The following is a 19070-nucleotide window of genomic DNA, read 5'->3' as shown; positions in this document are numbered from 1 at the left end:
GAATCTGCCATCCTTGCCCAGCTTGTTCTGTAGGTAACTCCAGCCCCATGACAATGTGATTGAGTTATCACTGCATTTTGAATGGCTCCCCACAAGCAAGTCGATTAAGGGGCAATATTGATTTATTTTTTTGAGATACAGCGCAGAAACAGGCCTTTGGTCCGCGCCGACCAGTGATCACCCCGTACACTAGCACCATCCTACACACTAGGGACATTTTACAATTTAACCAAAGCCAATTAACTTACAAACCTGTACATCTTTGCAGTGTGGGAGGAAGCCGGAGCATCTGGAGAAAACACACTGTTTGTTTTTTTATATACTTAACTTCATAAGTTAATAAATTATAGGAGCAGAATTAGGCTATTCTGCCTGATAAGTCTTCTCCGCCATTCAATCGTGGCCAATCAGACCTTCCCTCACAACCCCATACACTTGCCTTCTCCGCATAACCCCTTACACGTCTTTCATGCTATTGAAGATGCAATAGTAGATTTGTTGCCTTAGAGTGCCAGAGACCCGTGTTCGATCCTGACTATGGGTGCTCTCCGTGTGGAGTTTGTACATTCTCGCCATGACCTGCGTGGGTTTTCTCCAGGTGCTCCGGTTTCCTCCCACACTCAAAAGATTTGTAGGTGAATTGGCTTGGTATAAATGTACATTGTCCCGAGTGTGTGTAGGATAATATATGTGTGCGGGGATCGCTGGTCGGCACGGACTCGGTGGGACGGAGGGCCTGTTTCCATGCTGTATTTCTAAACTAAACTAAAATTGTGCTTGGTACATGTGCGATATGGTTAGGGCCTGTTTGTATGTACAGTACAGATGTGCTGGGTTCATGCGTTGTTGAGGAATGCTGTGTGTGTTTTAGAGGAGGAATGTTAATCCTGATTTAAATGGTCTTTCTATAAGCCCTTTGCTGTGCTTTATTTGCACATACTTTGCACAAGGTCCACTGTTTTCTTCGTCATGTTGTCACCTGGCCATTCTGAATTGCAAATTGATGCTGCAGTAAGAATTTAACAGAAGTGCAGCCAAGTTCAATTTGTACATCTCTTACATTGTAAATATGTGAAATAAAAAGTGGCACACCCAGGGAATAAAGGACACTTCACTTAGTTTACAATTAACCTCCAATTCTGCTTCTATAATCTATTACACCCCAGCGGTATGAACATTGACTTCTCCAATTTCAGGTAGTCCTTGCTTTCTCCCTCCTTCCCCTCCCCTTCTCAGCTCTCCCACAGCCTACTGTCTCCGCCTCTTCCTTTCTTTTTCCTGCCACCCCCCCCCAACAGTCTGAAGAAGGGTCGCAACCCGAAACATCGCCTATTCCTTCGCTCCATAGATGCTGCTTCATCCACTGCAGTTTCTCTACCTTCACTTAGTTTAGTTTAGTTTAGTTTAGAGATACAGCACGGAAACAGGCCCTTCAGCCTGCCGGGTCCGCACCAACCAGACATTAACACTATCCTACACCCACTAGGGACAATTTTTACATTTACCAAACCAATTAACCTGCAAACCTATACGTCTTTGGAATGTGGGAGGAAACCGAAGATCTCGGAGAAAACCCACGCAGGTCACGGGGAGAACGTTCAAACTCCGTACAGAGAGCACCAGTAGTCAGGATTGAACCCGGGTCTCCGGCGCTGCATTCGCTGTAAGGCAGCAACTCTACCGCTGCCCCACCGTGACTGCCCAATTCACTTCTACGGTTTGCAGCACTGAATTGCATCAAAATCAAAAGAAAAACATTGCAAATTTGCAGGAAAAATTGTGGATGTGGGGAAGAAAGCACAAACTAGAGGGGCTGAATAACAGGTATCTATGTTAGTTTTTTTCATATTTATTTCAATCGGAAATTTGTTTTTAAAATTGAACCTTGGGTTCACGGAGAGAAAGTGGATATGTATGAAAATTTGTATATCCAGTCCATCACGGTACTGACCTCCCCACCATTGAAGGAACAAAGACCTACACCACCCTGGCCACACACTCATTTCACTCCTTCCATTGGGAAGAAGATTTTGGAGCCTGAAAACAGTAATGTCCGGGTTCAGGAATAGCTTCTTCTCAACAGCCATCTGGCTATTAAACACTATACCTCCAAATAGGCTCTGAAATAGGCTTGGTGCTTGTGCGTATGTGCGCGCTTGGACCATATCCCTTTATTCTTTCCTATCCACCTTGCATCTCAGTTGGCAGAGCATAAAATCATCAGTCAGAAATCCCCAGAATTAGATACAAAGTGTCAGAGTACCTCAGAACATGGAAGGTGATGTTTCAGGTTGGGACCCTTCTTCATTCTGACAAAGGGTCCCGACCCGAATCGTCACCTATTCATGTTCTCCAGAGATTCTGTCTGACCCGCTGAGTTACTGTGGCACTTTATTTATTTTATTGTAAACCTGCATCTGCAGTTCCTATTTCTCCAGGATTAGGTCTGATTGGCTCAAGAGTTGAGAGAGGTGCTTCCCTGATTATAATCCCCATCACCACCCACCCACGCCCTGCCTACATTCAACATCTAACTCTTGGCTCTCCTAATTCACAATATCCTAGTTCTGAAGAAGGGTCTCGACCCAAAACTTTGCCTATTTCCTTCGCTCCACAGATGCTGCCTCACCCGCTGAGTTTCTCCAGCATTTTGTCTACCTTCGATTTTCTAGCATCTGCAGTTCCTTCTTAAACAACTAGTTCACAATATGGTAATTTGTCCTTTGTCATTCACACGAAGAGCACATACATTACATTACATTGACCGATAAGTACTTTACATGGACTTCTGCTTCCAAAATTCAGTTGCATTGATCTTCATAGCACGGTTCAAGAGGTCATTTTGTATCAATTGCTTAGATTCAAAGAGATATACAGCCACAAAACCGGACCTTCAACCCATCCATGCCGACAATGGTGTCTGTACAAGCTAGCCCCATTTGCCTGTGTTTGATCCATATCCCTCTATCCTTTCCTATCCACTTTGCATCTCAGTGAATGCCACCAATTCCTTGCCTCGGTATTCCAGGAAACAATTTACTTCAGTCAGAGGCTCTTTCTGTTCTCAACCACATTCACACCAAACACATTGTGTTCACTGAATACTGCCATTCTACAGGTTTGTATTTAAGAGAGAACATCAGAACATCAGGTTAAATCAAAGGTGGACACAAAATGCTTGAGTAACTCAGCGGGTGAGGCAGCATCTATGGAGAGAAGGAATGGGCGACGTTTCGGGTCAAGACCCTTCTTCAGACTGATGTCAGGGGAGGGGACGGGACAAAGAAAGAATGTAGGCAGAGACAGTAGGACTAATGGGAAAGGGAAAGAGAGAGAAAGCAGGGGCTACCTGAAATTAGAGGTCAAGGTTCATACTGCTGGGGTGTAAACTACCCAAGCGAAACATGTGGAAATATGATCCTCCAATTTACGCTGGGCCTCACTCTGCCAATGTAGGAGGCCCAGGACAGAAAGTCAGATTGGCAATGAGAGGGGGGCTTGAAGTGCTGGGCCACCACGAGGTCAGCTTAGTTTGTCCAGCCCCCTCCCCTAACATCAGCCTGAAGAAGGGTCTCGACCCATAATGTCGCCAATTCCTTCTCTCCACAGATGCTGCCTCACCCGCTAGTTACCCCAGCATTTTGCGTCGACAGGTTTACGCGGCTTTTCATGCTATTGACTCACACTACTCATTTCCAAACTTGATTGCATGTCCCTTTCCAGTTTCCCTAGTTGCCTGCCTAATCCATTCACCGCGTTTCAGTGTTTAATCCCTTAAATGTACATTATGAATCCTTCTTATTTGACATTGTTAAAAACTTCTTAAAACGGGTCAATTTACTCTATTTTGTCACCAGTGGACAGAGTTTATTGCTTCATTATTCTCAATGTCTGAGTTGAACAGAAACACTGCAATGTTAGTGTGTGGGACCACTATTGGAACCATCTCCCATGATCATCTGCTTAATCCCCACTGACACTCTGAATTACAAACAGGAAATGTTTTCTGTTTCGTGCACCTGCAGTTCTTTTCCAGTTTTTCCCACTGATATTCTCCATCTAACCATCTTTCAAACACTTCCTTACAACCATTGCCCTCCTGCTTCCCAGCCTCTCACCCACCCTCTCAATACCATCACACAATACCCTTGGCGATTCCAGAACAAGGGGTCACAGTTTAAGGATAAGGGGGAAATCTTTTAGGACCGAGTAGAGAAAAACATTTTTCACAGAGAGTGGTGAGTCTGTGGAATTCTCTGCCACAGAAGGTAGTTGAGGCCAGTTCATTGGCTATATTTAAGAGGGAGCTAGATGTGGCCCTTGTGACTAAAGGGATCAGGGGGTATGGAGAGAAGGCAGGTACAGGATTCTGAGTTGGATGATCAACCATGATCATATTGAATGGCGGTGCAGGCTCGAAGGGCCGAATGGCCTACTCCTGCACCTATTTTCTATGATTTTATGTTTCTATGTATGCCACAATGTGTGAACGTCAGCTGGGCCTTACCTATTTCACACCTTGGTCCCGTTTTACCAGCAGGGCAGATGCACTGCCCAGTTCTTGAGTTGCAAGAGGCCCCTCCACAGTTACAACTCTGCCCGCAGTTAATCCCAAATTTTCCAGAATCGCAACCTGTTAACAGCAAGAAGAGTTAACGAGTGTATGGACTGTTGCAATAATAAATGACAAATTATCCCAACCACTCCTGGTAAGACACAGTGAGGCACAAAAAGATGTGGTCGTGAAAAATAGGGAAAACCTCACAATGGCATTAAGCTGTAATGCCCCTGTCCCACTTAGGAAACCTGAACGGAAACCTTTGGAGACTTTGCGCCCCGCCCAAGGTTTCCAAGCGGTTCCCAGAGGTTCCCAGGGGTTTTTGTCAGTCTCCCTACCTGCTTCCATTACCTGCAACCTCCGGTAACCACCTGCAACCTCCGGAAAATGGGATTGATGTAGATGGGCAAAAAAGGTGGCACGGATATGATGGACCAAAGCTGTACGCAGCATGAAATTGTACGTTTAAAAGCAAAGCATAATGTTACTCCTCTCCTGCTCTGCACTATATCCTGCTGGCACCGCTGCTTCCCTTCCATCTATCTGCCCATGGACGTTATGGGGGTGTGGGAGTGACTGAGTTGCAGGGCAGAGAGTGTGTGTCTGTGTATGTGTGTGTGCGTGTGTATGTGCCTGCCTTTGCGTGTGTATGCGTGTGTATGCGTGTGCGTGTGTGTGTATGTGTGCATGTGTGTGTGTGTATGCGTGCGTGTGCGGGTGTGTGTGTGTGCATTCATGTGTGTGTGCGTGTGTGTGTGCATGCACTTGTGTGTGCGCGTGTGCATATGCGTGTGTGTGTGTGCATGTGCGTGCATGTGTATGTGCATATATGTGTGTGTGTTTGCGTGTGTGCATGCATATGTGCGTGTGTGTCTGCGTATGTGTTTGTGTGTGTGTGCGCGTGCATGCCTGTGTGTGTGTGCGTGTAGGGGAGTGGACAGCTGAGTGGAATGGCTCTACTGGAATCCAGTAATGACCTAATGGGCTGAACATCCTGTCATGATAGTTAAGAAGCCTTGCCAAATTGTACGTCTTTGTAATAGGGTGGCATAGTGGCGCAGCTGGTAGTGCTGCTACTTAACAAAGCCAGAGACCCGAGTTCGATCTTGAGCTCGGGTGCTGTCTGTGTGGAGTTTGCATGCTCTCACTGGGATGCGTGGGTTTCTTCAGGATGCTCCGGATTCCTCCCATATCCAAACGTGCGGTCTTGTAGCTCAATTGGCCTCTGTAAATTGCCCTTAGGGTATCGGGAGTGGATGAGAAAGTGGGATAATCTAGAACTATTATGAACGGATGGACGATGGTCGGTGTGGACTCCAGGGGCTGAAGAGCCTGTTTCTATGCCTTGTCTCTCTGAACCATAAAGTGACCTTGTACTACCTGCTGATCTATAAAGCAACTGTTCGCCAATACATTACATCCAGAACCTTAGCCAATATTTACAAGAACCACATTCCATTTAAGTTCATGATTTTCTATTCAATGATACGTTACCAAAAATGTATTTGAAAGTTCATGGTGACAAATAACAATACCACCTTTAGTTTCAAAATGTTCAACATTCTCCTTCAACGTAACACTTTGACGCAAATACCTACTCAAAAGACACCCCTCTCCGTGGAACCCTGGTGGGCATTGGTATCTGCACTCGCCCCCCTCTTGGTCACATAGCCCGCCAGCTGCACAGTCACATTGGAATTTACAGCCAGTACCATAGAAACCAGGCCTGCAATCTGAAAATAGAAATAATTGCATGTTAAAACAAATGTTTTCTCATATTCATTCCACACAATTATTCCAATTCTTGAATCATATGCAGAATAGAATTTCTTTATTTGTTATAATTTGAGTGTTTCCCTCGTTCACGTGCTACTCTGGCTATCTACGGAGATGCAGCCACAATGTGTTTCTCCCATTTCTAGAGTACTGTTACACCTCGATAAATCGCAGTGTTGTTGTCCTGTCTCACGCTGAACTCACACCGGTTTATGCATGATTTTATGCATTTGGTAATTGCAGATCAATTACACAAGCAAATATAAAGATAAATGGGGTTGAAATTGAACGAGTTCATGAAAATAAATTTATTGGGGTTATAATGGATGATAGAATCACACATTAAACATGTACAATCCAAACTGTCAAAAAGCATTTCTGTATTACACAAAGTTAAGCAGGTTCTGGATCACAAATCACTCCGCATTCTCTACTGTTCACTAATCTTACCCTATTTAAATTACTGTGCAGAAGTCTGGGGCAATAACTATGAAAGTTCGCTACATTCATTAACTATTCTGCAAAAAAGAGCAATACGTATTATTCACAATGTCAGGTATCTGGGTCACACTTATCCATTTTTCTTACAGTCAATATTATTAAAATTAGAAGATTAGGTTGCATTTAAAACAGCACAGATAATGTTTAGGGCCAAAAATAAAAACTTACCTGGAAATATACAGAAATTATTCAATGAGCAAGTGGGGGGTTATAATTTAAGAAGTATATTTAATTTTAAGGTACAAAGAGTCCGCACGACCAGAAAAACTTTTTGTATTTCGGTCTGTGCAGTAGGATTGTGGAACAGTTTGAATGTGGAGTTAAAGCAATGTCCAAATATGAACCAGTTCAAAATGACATACAAAAAACTTTTTTTCACAAGGTACAGGGATGAAGGGGTTGGTTGACAAACAGGGGTTAATGTTTATTTATTATTTTACTTATTATTTATTTATATTTTTTGGTTACTTCATACATATTACTTGTATGTGTATATCAGTTGTATGTATATATATGTCTGTATGCATCTCTAAAAATTGTCTAGGGTATTATTATAATTAATTAATTAATTATTAAATATGGAAGAAGGGTTTAGGGAGAAGGGGTGAGATTAAATAAGTTATTCTTCTTCTGACTCCTTTTCGAGCTTGTAAAGAAAAAGTGTTGGACATTTAAATTTTGCTTTATGCTTTTCATTGCTTTGCAAATTTGCCTGGAATGTCCAATTGTTTGACTACTTCAATTTTGTTGTTGTTATTTATTCCTATTCATGTCTTTACTTGTTCGGAACAAATAAACAAATAAATAAATAAATAAATAAATGACTTTGGTGGACGGTTTTAAAATTGGAGCAACATCTAATTGTAGCTAATTAAACTACAATGAAACAGTCTGCTTGCAGTAATCTATATATTACTGAAACTCTCACCTTGTTGATTTGTTTGTTTGTTTGTGTGTGGGTGAGTTCTGGAAACTCTGCCAAAATGGTTCATGATAGCGCTACAAATTTTGGCCCACCTTACTCACCATTGTCCTCGGGTGTGCATTAGGTAAATTTCGTTCAGATTGATGGTATATTTTACGTTATTCACATTTTAAACTTTACAAAACCGCTTCCCACTTGCCCTGCCCATCAACCGCGATCGACATCATAACAACGTCACAATGGAATCCCAATGGGTCCACCCCCTGCGCAGTTGGCCCGCCGCCATCTTGCAATTGACTTTGGCATTGCAATGGGGTTTTTTTGGGTGTACTTGCCTGGCCCCACAACGGAGACCTAACGGCTCCATGGGTAAGTTTCATTCTACTTTACAAGCGCCTCCTCTATACACTTTATTAATTTTAACTTAATTTCAGCAGGCACTGCGGGTTCGTCAGCCGCACATGCGCAGTTTGGTGGAATATTGCGTTGGGGGAGCGGGCCCAATGGGTCCTACATCCTAAAGACCTAGGGGTTGATAGGTCCATTGGTCATCATAAATTACCACGAGAGTCATAGAGTCGTACAGCATGGAAACAGGCCCCTCGGCCCATCTTGCCCATGCCACCCAACAGGACCTGTCTACACTAGTCCCAACTGCCTGTGTTAAGCCTATATCCTTCTAAATCTATTCTAGCCACATACCTGTCCAAATGTTTTTTAAATCGTGTGTTATTATCTGCCTCAACTATCTTCTCTGGCAGCTCGTATCATATACCTGTTAATCTTAGTGTGAGAAAAGTGCCCCTCAATTTCCTTTTTAATCTTTTCCCCGTCACTTTAAACCTGTATCCTCTGGTTCTCCATTCCCCAATCGTAGAAAAAAGAATCTGTGCATTTCTATTCGTCTCATAAACAATACAATACAACAATACAATTTTATTTGTCATTTGTCATTTGTCATTTGAACCTCGTTGAGGTCCAAATGAAATGTTGTTTCTGCAGTCATACATTCGTCTCATGATCTTATACACCCCTAAAAGATCACCTCTCATCCTCCTATGCTCCAAGGAACACAGTCCTAGCCTGCTCCACCTCTCCCTATAGCTCAGGCCCTCGAGTCCTGGCAACTTCCTCATAAATATTGTCCAAACTTTTGCCAGCTTAACAACATCCTTCCTATTATAGGGTTACCAAAACTGAACATAATACTCCAAATGTGGCCTCACCAATGTCTTGTATATGTAACATGACCTCCTACTAATGTGGTAGGTGAGTGGCAGAATCTGGGATAAGTTAACGAGAATGTGGAGAGAATAGAACAAAAATAGGATTAATGTATAATAATTAAAAATGAGTAGTTTATGGACATTGCAGAGTTGGTGGGCTAAAGGTTCCATCCTTGTCTCTCTTCATGACTCTATGAGAGCCGAAGAGAATATTTCCATTCTTGTCTCTCTTTATGACTCTAAAGGCAGTGCAATGCAGTTATCATTGCAAGAGATGTATGGGAGCAATGCGGAAGCACCAATTTACAACAGCAATGAAATGGAATACAGTGTGGTGCTTACTGTACGTGACCCACTTCATTCTTTCTGCTGGGAGATGTACAGGGTAGAGCTCTTCAATGCAGAATTCTGCTGCAAATAAATCCAGAGTATTATTATTTTTCTTGATGATGAAAGCCACACTATTACCTACCTTCTTCACATCCAAGGCCATGGAAGCCTGGTCTGCAAATACAAGTGCCATTTTGGGGGTCACAGCCGGTAGCATGCTCCTGTGCACACTGACATTCTATGGAGCAACCAGGTCCAAAGGCCCACTTGGGACATGCTGAGGAAGAACAGAGATGCCTTTTACTTGCCGAACCTGTCAGTAACTTGAAGGAAAAGCAATGATAACACATGAGGTGCCCTGTCAGCCCACCACTTATATTATCTTCTGACAAAAAGGAAAGGGAGATATGATGTCCCTGATTACATTTTATCACAGTTGGCTATGTTGTCACTTTCTCCTCGCTAACAATGATCTAGTCTACATTTTCCTCGAACATCATCTCTTTTGATATCTTGTTTTCACACACACTTTACGCTTCCTTATCTTTGTGGCTCCCTCTCCCCTTAATCTCAGTCAGAAGAAGGGTGTCAACCCGAATCATCACCCATGCCTTCGCTCCACAGATGCTGCCTGTCCAGCTGAGTTACCCCAGCATTTTGTGTCTATTCATGATATCATGAGACCGCCACTGCAGTGTTGGAGTGAAATGAAACTAGCAAGCGTCACACTCGAAACCAGGTTCTCTGTATTGCAATCTTCACAGCCGTACCTATGTTTGTAGGCCCTGCATGTTCAATTGCGCCAGAGGTCTGGTTGCTATGGAAACCACTTGCAGTTAAGCAATTCGTGAGCCGTGAGTAGGCCTCAAAGCAGAACCTGAGGCCCCTCCCCTGGACTATACGCTGATGGACCTTTGATAGCTTGCATTGTCCAAGGCCCTATGAACTGCTTCTGAATAGCTTTGAGACATTTTTGGGCCTGTCCCACTTACGCGACTTTTACGGTGACTGTCGGCACCCGTCATAGATTGTTGCAGGTCGCCGAAAATGTTCAACATGCAGAAAATCCAGCGGCGAGCAGAAAGATGCTACAACACTTTGGGCGACTGAGGAGACGACTCACGACCATACAGGCGTCACCCTGGCGACATGTCGCGGGATGAAGCCTGTTTGGTTGTGAGTAGTCGCCCAAAGGGTCGTACCTTGTTCTGGTCGCCACTGGATTTTCAACATGTTAAAACATTTTGTCGACCTGCAACAACCTATGACAGGTGCCGACGGGTGGCTTCAACTAAGGGTGCTCAGTACTGATATTTCCTTGTCGGAACATCCTTCGCCAACAATAAAACCAACCAAATAATTGACCCCGACCCTTCACTCTAAAGAGTCTCAACCTAAAACGTCACCTATTCCTTCTCTCCAGAGACGCTGTCTGACCCGTTGAGTTACTCCAGCATTTTGTGTCTATCTTCCCAATAATTGTGTTTAATTCCAAGCAACCGACGTCCATGAACCCCGAGAATTCCACATATAAATTAATATATACGTACGCAAATGGCAGAAGCGACCGTACAGACCAGGGTCACACAAACAGGCCCCATAGAGACGGTGACAGTAGCCATTGCCAGCACAACTACATCGTCTGGTGCAGCTTTTTCCATAGAATCCTTTTGGACAACCTAAGAACAAAGAGAATCATACAGAGTTTTCCTCGCACATTCCACTGACAATACTGTATGCCCTCAGTAACTCAGACCCAAGGACAAGATTGTCCAATTTAAGCTACAACATTGACTCCATGCTAGAACATCATGTTGGTGAGGACATATTTGGAGCATTGTGTTCCATTTTGTTTGCCCTACTACAGGAAGGATGTGATTAAGCTGGAAAGAGTGCAGAAAAGATTTACGAGGTTGATGCCACCACTTGAGGACCTGAGCTATAGGGAAAGGTTAGGCAGACTAGGACTAGGATTTTATTCCTTGGTGAGCAAGAGGGTCAAGAGATGATTTTTATAGAGGTGTATAATATCATGCGGGGAATAAATTAAATGAATATCCAGAGTAGAGGACTCAAGAACCAAAGGACATAGTCTTAAGTTTAGAAGGGAAAGATTTAACAGGAACCTGAGGTGCAACTTTTCCACACAGAGGGTGGTGGGTATATGGAACAAGCTGCCTGGGGAGGTAGTTGAGGCAGGTGCTGTAAGACCATTTAACATATGTTTGGGCAGGTACATAAATAGTAAGGATTTAAAGGGATATGGGGTAAAGGGGGGAAAATAGATGTTAGATGGGGCATCTTGGGTAGTATGGACGATGTGGGCGAAAGGGCCTGTTTCCCTGCTGTTTGACTCTACAACTATACCTTGTCCATGTCTAAACCAATGACTCTTTAAGTTGTGGTTATTCCTGGGATAAAGAGTGTCAGGATGAGTACCTACATAACCTGAGGCGATGATTAAGCAATCGGAACCGATGACTTCAGAACGTGGTGAGAGAGAAAATTCAAAGATGATGAAAGAACAGAAACATTAAAGTTGAAATGGGGCCTACACAAAGCCAGTTCCTGGTCTGAGAAAGTCCTCTTTAATTAATGATGAAGTAGGCTTTATTTGACCTGTCAAAATCCATTGTCATAGTGAGGTTAAATGCAAATTGGAGGAACAGCATCTCATACTTCACTTGGGCAGCTTACAGCCCTGTAGTATGAATATTGATTTCTCTAACTTCAGGAAGCCCTGGCATTCCCTCTCTGTCTCCATCCCTCTCCCACCCAAGTCACACTAGCTTCTCGTTTTCACACAACAAACAGCTAACTATGGCCTATTTCCTTTATTGTCGTTACTTTTTTGCATATCTTTCATTCCTTGTTCCGTATCTCTCTACGTCATTGTCCATATCTCTTGGTTCCCTTATCCCTAACCAGTCTGAAGAAGGATCTTGACCCGAAATGTCATGCATTCCTTCTCTCCAGAGATGCTGCCTGACCCGCTGAGTTATTCCAGCATTTTGTGTCCATCATCCTAAAAATTATATGTGGCATCCAATGAAGAATTGCTTGTGTTTGGCTGAAACTACACATCTCTATGTCTATGTGTGTGAGAACATCCAATACATGAAGGGAAAAGTATCGATTTGCAATTCATGCGGTTTGACCCTTTTTTTTTAATGAAAGATTTTTTCCCCAGAAATTCAGGTGTGCAGTACTAGCAGACCACTAAGCAAAATAAATTCATGGCCACAACATGTTGGAATGATATAAGATATTGGATGGGAAAGCTTTGCATTTTTTGGTTTCAAGCCAGAATAAGTTGAATACATAAAACATTCATAACACAGCACAGGAACTAGTCCTTCAGCCAACAGTATCCATGCTCAACATGAATAGTCAACGTCATCTGATTTTTTGGTGATAATTTCCTCTAAAGAAATAGAGCAAAACAACTGCACACAGAAAAATTGTTCTAGACAGAGTAAAACAAAATGCAGACCCATCTGGGATGGTGTTAGGAGCAGATTGAACTAGGAGAAGGAACTAAGCTGTGTATGAGGAAAGATTGAATGAGGAAATGAGGCATATGAGAAAAGATTGAAAAGACTAGGCTTGTATTCACTGCAGTTTAGAAGGATGAGGATCTTATAGAAACATATAAAATTATAAAAGGACTGGACAAGCTAGATGCAGGAAAAATGTTCCCAATGTTGGGCGAGTCCAGAACCAGGGGCCATAGTCTTAGAATAAAGGGGAAGCCATTTAAGACTGAGGCGAGAAAAAAACCTTTTCACCCAGAGAGTTGTGAATTTGTGTAATTCCCTGCCACAGAGGGCAGTGGCGGCCAAATTACTGGATGGATTTAAGAGAGAGTTAGATAGAGCTCTAGGGGCTAGTGGAATCAAGGTATATGGGGAGAAGGCAGGAAAGGGTTATTGATTGGGGACAATCAGCCATGATTGCAATGAATGGCGGTGCTGGCTCAGAGGGCCGAATGGCCTCCTCCTGCACCTATTTTCTATGTTTCTATGTTGCTAAAGGCCTGCTTTCTTCGTTTTGACCTTAATTAGACAGGATGGCTGGACGATTGCAAACTTAGGCCAAATCATGCAAGCTTCTTTGCTCCTATTCTATTTTCCTGTGCAGAATGCATTCAGGGAATACTTTATGTGCCCATTAAGGAAACCAAATCCTGGAGATCTGGCTAAACAAAACAGGAAAGAGATAAAAAAAGATGGGCAAAAGGAGGCACACTAGAAGTGAGATACATTACGTTGCAATTGAACCAAATAATGGAAGCCAACATAAATGGATTCTCGTAGCAAGAGAGATACAAACCATCTTCACAAAACTCTCCACCAATTCCAGGGGGGCAACGGCATGTCCCTGTGACTCCATCACACGATCCTCCATTCTGACACTTGCAGATTTCGTTGCACTCCTTCCCAAAGGTGCCTTGGGGACAGGCTATAGACCAAAAAACAAAACAACATCAGCCATTGAGGCAAAGTTTGCTTACGTCAGTGATTCACGCGAAGTAATCTCAACAGGTGGAGAGAAAGGAGGCATTAAGTCCTTGTTTTTCCATCATGATATAATTCCCAAAATTAATTACATTTTATAATGCCCATTTCTATATCGGTACACTATTTGCTGACTGCAAAGCAACCACATCATTGATTTCTGCGATCCTACAATCATCAGATTTGAGCAGTAGAGTATCACATTTCAATTGAGTCTGAAGAAGGGTCTCCACACAAAACGTCACCTATTCCTTTTCTTCAGAGATGCTGACCTGCTGAGTTACTCCGGTTTTTGTGTCTATCTGCCGTTTAAACCAGCATCTACAGTTCCTTGTGTAGGAAAGAACTGCTAGTTTAAATCGAAAGTAGACCCAAAATGCTGTAGCAACTCAGTAGGTCAGGCAGCATCTCTGGAGAGAAGTAATGGATGACGTTTCGGGTCTGAAGAAGGGTCTCGACCCATTCCTTCTTTCCAGAGATGCTGCCTGCCCCGCTGAGTTACTCCAGCATTTTGCGTCTACAGTTCTTTCCTACACATTTCAATGATTCATTGATACTGTATTGTCATATGTACCCAGGTACAGTGAAATACTTCATTTTGTATACAATCCGCTAAAACGATACAGCAGACCTCACCTGGGCAGTACACGAGAGTCACCACATTTCTGGTTCCGTTAAGGTTACAAAAAGTTAATCGAATAGTTTTATCTTCTGCTCGCAGCAGCAAACCAGACCTGCCGCCGCACATGACAGCAGGCGCCCCCCCTCCCCCCAGTTGGTTCCCCATCATTATCACCACCGCCACATCCCCCCCCCCACCCCAATCGCATCCCCCCATTATTCTCAGTGCCCCTCACTGGAACTGCAGATGCTGGTTTACAATAAAAAAAGACACAAAGTGCTGGAGTAACATAGCGGGTCAGGCAGCATCTCTGGAGAACATGGATGGGTGAGGTTTCTCATCGGGTCTCTTCTTTAGACTGATTGTAGTGAAGGCAGGACAAAGCTTGGCGTTTACTGAATCAGAATGAATCACAAAATAATTAGTTTAAAGTTTCTGCCAAACTTCTGCAACTTCCCCAGCACCACTCTGAGTGAGTGTTATGGGAACTGATCTGACTGATCCATGGTAACTTCTGCATGCAGTTTGGAATTTGCAAGAAAACAGCAAAGTCAACAGAGAACCATTATTCACGTGTTTTGGAAGACACTTGTTTTGCTCTTGCCTTGGCTGAGAACTTTGGCAAAATAAAGAAAGGTCCGTGATTTGTTTAATGGTGCTAAGTCAGCTTTCAACACAAGAAGCGTCATTCACTGCACAGACTGACATCATTCTTCCTCTAATTAATGGACCTACAATCTTTGGAAACACAGGCTTAGAATGAATGTCAAAAATCAGACCAATTTTGTTTGTTGCTAGTACTAAAAGCATTAAGTTTGCATTCTATAAAACCGACTGAATGATTTATCGTATTAAATAGACATAATAGCTTCACGTATTTAATTCTCATTGTTGCAGAGGAGTGCAAGAGGAAATATTCAAGCACGATTGGATCCCTGACTTGGAATCAATTGTTTTTAAACACTCCACACACAAAACGCTTCATTCATCATTTGTCGGCCCAAGTGAAATCAAGTGCTGTCGCAATTAAACCTCTGAGATAAGGTTCACAACTTAAGGATCTCCAACAATGGAAATTAAACAGCATCTTTATGTCTGGTTCGGTGGAAGTCACCTAACGATGCCAGAAATACCAGGAAATCCCAGGGTCAAGCAAGAATGAGGAAGTGATAGAATAAAGTGCAGGAGAAGTTGGTGAGATTAAACACTCCACATTCTGTAATATTGAAAGAGATTGCCGTGGTGTTAATGGGTGCGCGGTTATCATCGTCCAAATTCCAACAGATTCGAGAACCATTTGGAAGGTAGCAAATCGGACTGTACTATTAAGGAATGACAAAAATGGGGACAAAAATAAGGAATTAACAAACTGTGAATTTATCATCAGTGGTGGAAAACGAGGATCACTAGTGCAGGGATCACTAGTGCAGGGATCACTAGTGCAGGGATCACCAGTGCAGGGATCACTAGTGCAGGGATCACTAGTGCAGGGATCACTAGTGCAGGGATCACCAGTGCAGGGATCACCAGTGCAGGGATCACCAGTGCAGGGATCACCAGTGCAGGGATCACTAGTGCAGGGATCACTAGTGCAGGGATCACTAGTGCAGGGATCACTAGTGCAGGGATCACTAGTGCAGGGATCACTAGTGCAGGGATCACCAGTAGTGCAGGGATCACCAGTGCAGGGATCACCAGTGCAGGGATCACACCAGTGCAGGGATCACTAGTGCAGGGATCACTAGTGCAGGGATCACTAGTGCAGGGATCACCAGTGCAGGGATCACCAGTGCAGGGATCACCAGTGCAGGGATCACCAGTGCAGGGATCACCAGTGCAGGGATCACCAGTGCAGGGATCACTAGTGCAGGATAAACAAAGGGAACACCTTGAACAGAATGTGTAGGAAGGAATTACAGATGCTGATTTACACCGAAGATAGACACAAAATGCCGGAGTAACTCAGCGGGTCAGGCAGCATCTCTGGAGAGAAGGAATAGGTGACGTTTTGGGATGAGACCCAGTCTGAACAAGTGTCTCAACCAGAAATGTCACCTATTCCTTTTCTCCAGAGACGCTGCATGACCCGCTGAGTTACTCCAGCATTTTGTGAGTATCTTGAACAGAACAATTGGATTGCGCAGAGTCGGCAAGAATTTATGAAAGGGAAATTATGGTTGATTAATTAAGTGGAGATTTCTGAGGATGTGATCAGTGGTATAGAGCAGGAGGAACCACTAGACAAGTGTTAGGATTTTCAGAAGGGACCGTGCACTTTGTTGAGGCAAATTAAAAGGCATGTTCACCTGAGCTTCAATGTTCATTACTTTTAGATGGTGGCATTGGATGACAACACACTTCATCTGGTCATATGCATGCACAGGGAAAATTGTGACACAGGAATTCATCGAGTATCTAAAGAAGGTTCTCGACCCAAAATGTCACCTATGTCTTTTCTCCAGGGGTGCTATCTGACCCGCTGAGTTACTCCAGCTTTTTGTGTCTATCTTCGAGTGACTTGATGTAGACATTGTGTAAATGGACTTTAAAAGGGCTTTTACTTGACTCCACATGGAAGACACATCCAAACGTTGAGATCACCGGGGATCCAAGGTTAGCAAACCTTTGGATACAAAACTGTTTTGGTGTAAGGAGGCATAGGGTGGTAGTGGAGGGGTATTTTCAGATTGACGGCCACTAGTGTAAGCAGGAAACAGTGCTGGGCCACCTATTGTTTGTCGTATATAGATTAACAATTTGGATGAGAACATAGTGAGCATGATTAGTAAGTTTGCAGATAACACCAATATTGGGTGGTGTAGTGGACGGTGAAGAAGTTTGTCTAAGGTTAAATCAGTAGACAAATCAACTGTGAAACTGGGCAATGGAATGGCAGATGGAAATAAACTCATGCAAGAGAAAAGCGATGCATTTTGGAAAGTTAAACCAGGGCAGGGCCAAGGCGGTGAATAGCAGGTCCAGAACAGCACTGCACCAAGATCTAGATCTCTTGCAATTTGCACACAGGATAAATAGGTACACAGAGGTCACCATCTCCCATGCACTCATTCTGCTCAGGATCACCTTTACAATAACAACATACACGCTATTGTTAATGAGTGTTATTCAATAACGACAGCTCTGCCTTCAGCAGCATGATCCCAAATAAGCTCATCTCTAAGTCTTCTCGACCATGGTCTGGTGGCCTTCATCAGCAATGGGTTTCTGGACCTCCTGACCAGCAGCCCTCAATTGGTTAGAATTGTTCGTATATTTGCAATTGTTTTGAAATATCAAGATGAACGACAGCGTGTTAAGCCCGAGGGCGAAACTTAGTCAGCTGTCGAAGTTTCATGGATGGAGCAAGTTTTAGCCTCTACTCCAACACCGTTAATATCCAACGGAATCCCATTACTGGCCACATCTTCCCATCTCCACCTCTTTTTGCTTTCCGCAGAGACCGTTCCCTCCGTAACTCCCACCCAAACCACCCTTTCCCCAGGTACTTTCCCCTGCAACCGCAGGAGATGCAACACCTATCCCTTTACCTCCCCCCCCCCCCCTCGACTCAGATGGACCTAAACAGTCTTTCCGGGTGAGGCAGAGGTTCACTTGCACCTCCTCAAACCTCATTTACTGTATCTGCTGTTCCAGGTGTCAATTTCTCTACATCGGCGAGACCAAACACAGGCTCGGCGATCGTTTCGCTGAATACCTCCACTCAGTCTGTCTTAACCTACCTGATCTCCCGGTGGCTCAGCACTTCAACTCCCCCTCCCATTCCCAATCTAACTTTTCTGTCCTGGGCCTCCTCCCTTGTCAGAGTGAGGCCCATCGCAAATTATAGGAACAACACGTCATATTTCACTTGGGTAGTTTACACCCCAGCGGTACGAACATTGACTTCTCTAACTTCAGATAGCCCCTGCTTTCTCTTTCCTTCCCCTTCCCCTTCCCTGTTTTCCCACCAGTCGTACTGTCTCTGTCTACATTCCATCTTTATCCCATCCCCTCCCCTGACATCAGTCTGAAGAAGGATCTCGACCCGAAACGTCACACATTCCTTCTCTCCAGAGATGCTGCCTCACCCGCTGAGTTACTCCAGCATTGTGTCTGCCTTCGATTTTACCAGCATCTGCAGTTCTTTCTTACCATTATATGTTGTCTGACTCTGGTTCATCCAGCAGGATCCTATCATTTAGGGTTGCATTTACGAACAATTTAGCAACAACTGATTTACAAAAGATAAGTTTGTACCGATCAGGATTTGTCACCAATGAGTGTGAATGGCACAACTCTAGCAGGGGGTCCTGGCTTATTAATATGCTAACGCAAGAGCACACTAAGATTAAAAATAGGGTGTTGGAAATGGAAATGGGTAAGGGGGTAAATTTTCTTATAGACGATTTTAAACGTATGCTTATACTTCATACTTTAAACTTCAGCTGTCTCTCGTTCCGAACCCACTTAACCGCTGGATGCAGTTTGCTGAGGAAATGTGTTGAAATTACTTCCAAATAATTGGCCAATTCTTTTTCTCATTTCTCCTGTCAGGTAATAATGAATAATAGCTGCCACGGTGGCGCAGGGGTAGAATTGCTGCCTTGCAGCGCTT

At 43.7% G+C, this 19070-nt stretch overlaps 1 protein-coding gene across 1 annotated transcript in view; it reads right to left on the bottom strand.

Annotated features, from left to right (window-relative positions):
- Nucleotides 1–19070, bottom strand: part of LOC129703273 (multiple epidermal growth factor-like domains protein 6) — a 288963-nt gene that overhangs the window by 44304 nt on the left and 225589 nt on the right. Inside the window, exons 15-19 of the mRNA XM_055645610.1 lie at nucleotides 13649–13777; nucleotides 10867–10995; nucleotides 9459–9593; nucleotides 6157–6291; nucleotides 4508–4633 (exon numbers count right to left, since the gene is read on the bottom strand). Of these exons, the coding sequence (XP_055501585.1) occupies nucleotides 4508–4633; nucleotides 6157–6291; nucleotides 9459–9593; nucleotides 10867–10995; nucleotides 13649–13777 (654 nt within the window). The remainder of the gene's footprint in view (nucleotides 1–4507; nucleotides 4634–6156; nucleotides 6292–9458; nucleotides 9594–10866; nucleotides 10996–13648; nucleotides 13778–19070) is intronic.

The sequence above is a fragment of the Leucoraja erinacea genome, chromosome 14 (assembly GCF_028641065.1).
Source record: "Leucoraja erinacea ecotype New England chromosome 14, Leri_hhj_1, whole genome shotgun sequence".
In the NCBI taxonomy this organism is placed as follows: domain Eukaryota; kingdom Metazoa; phylum Chordata; class Chondrichthyes; order Rajiformes; family Rajidae; genus Leucoraja; species Leucoraja erinaceus.
This window is presented reverse-complemented; position numbering and strand designations above follow the sequence as displayed.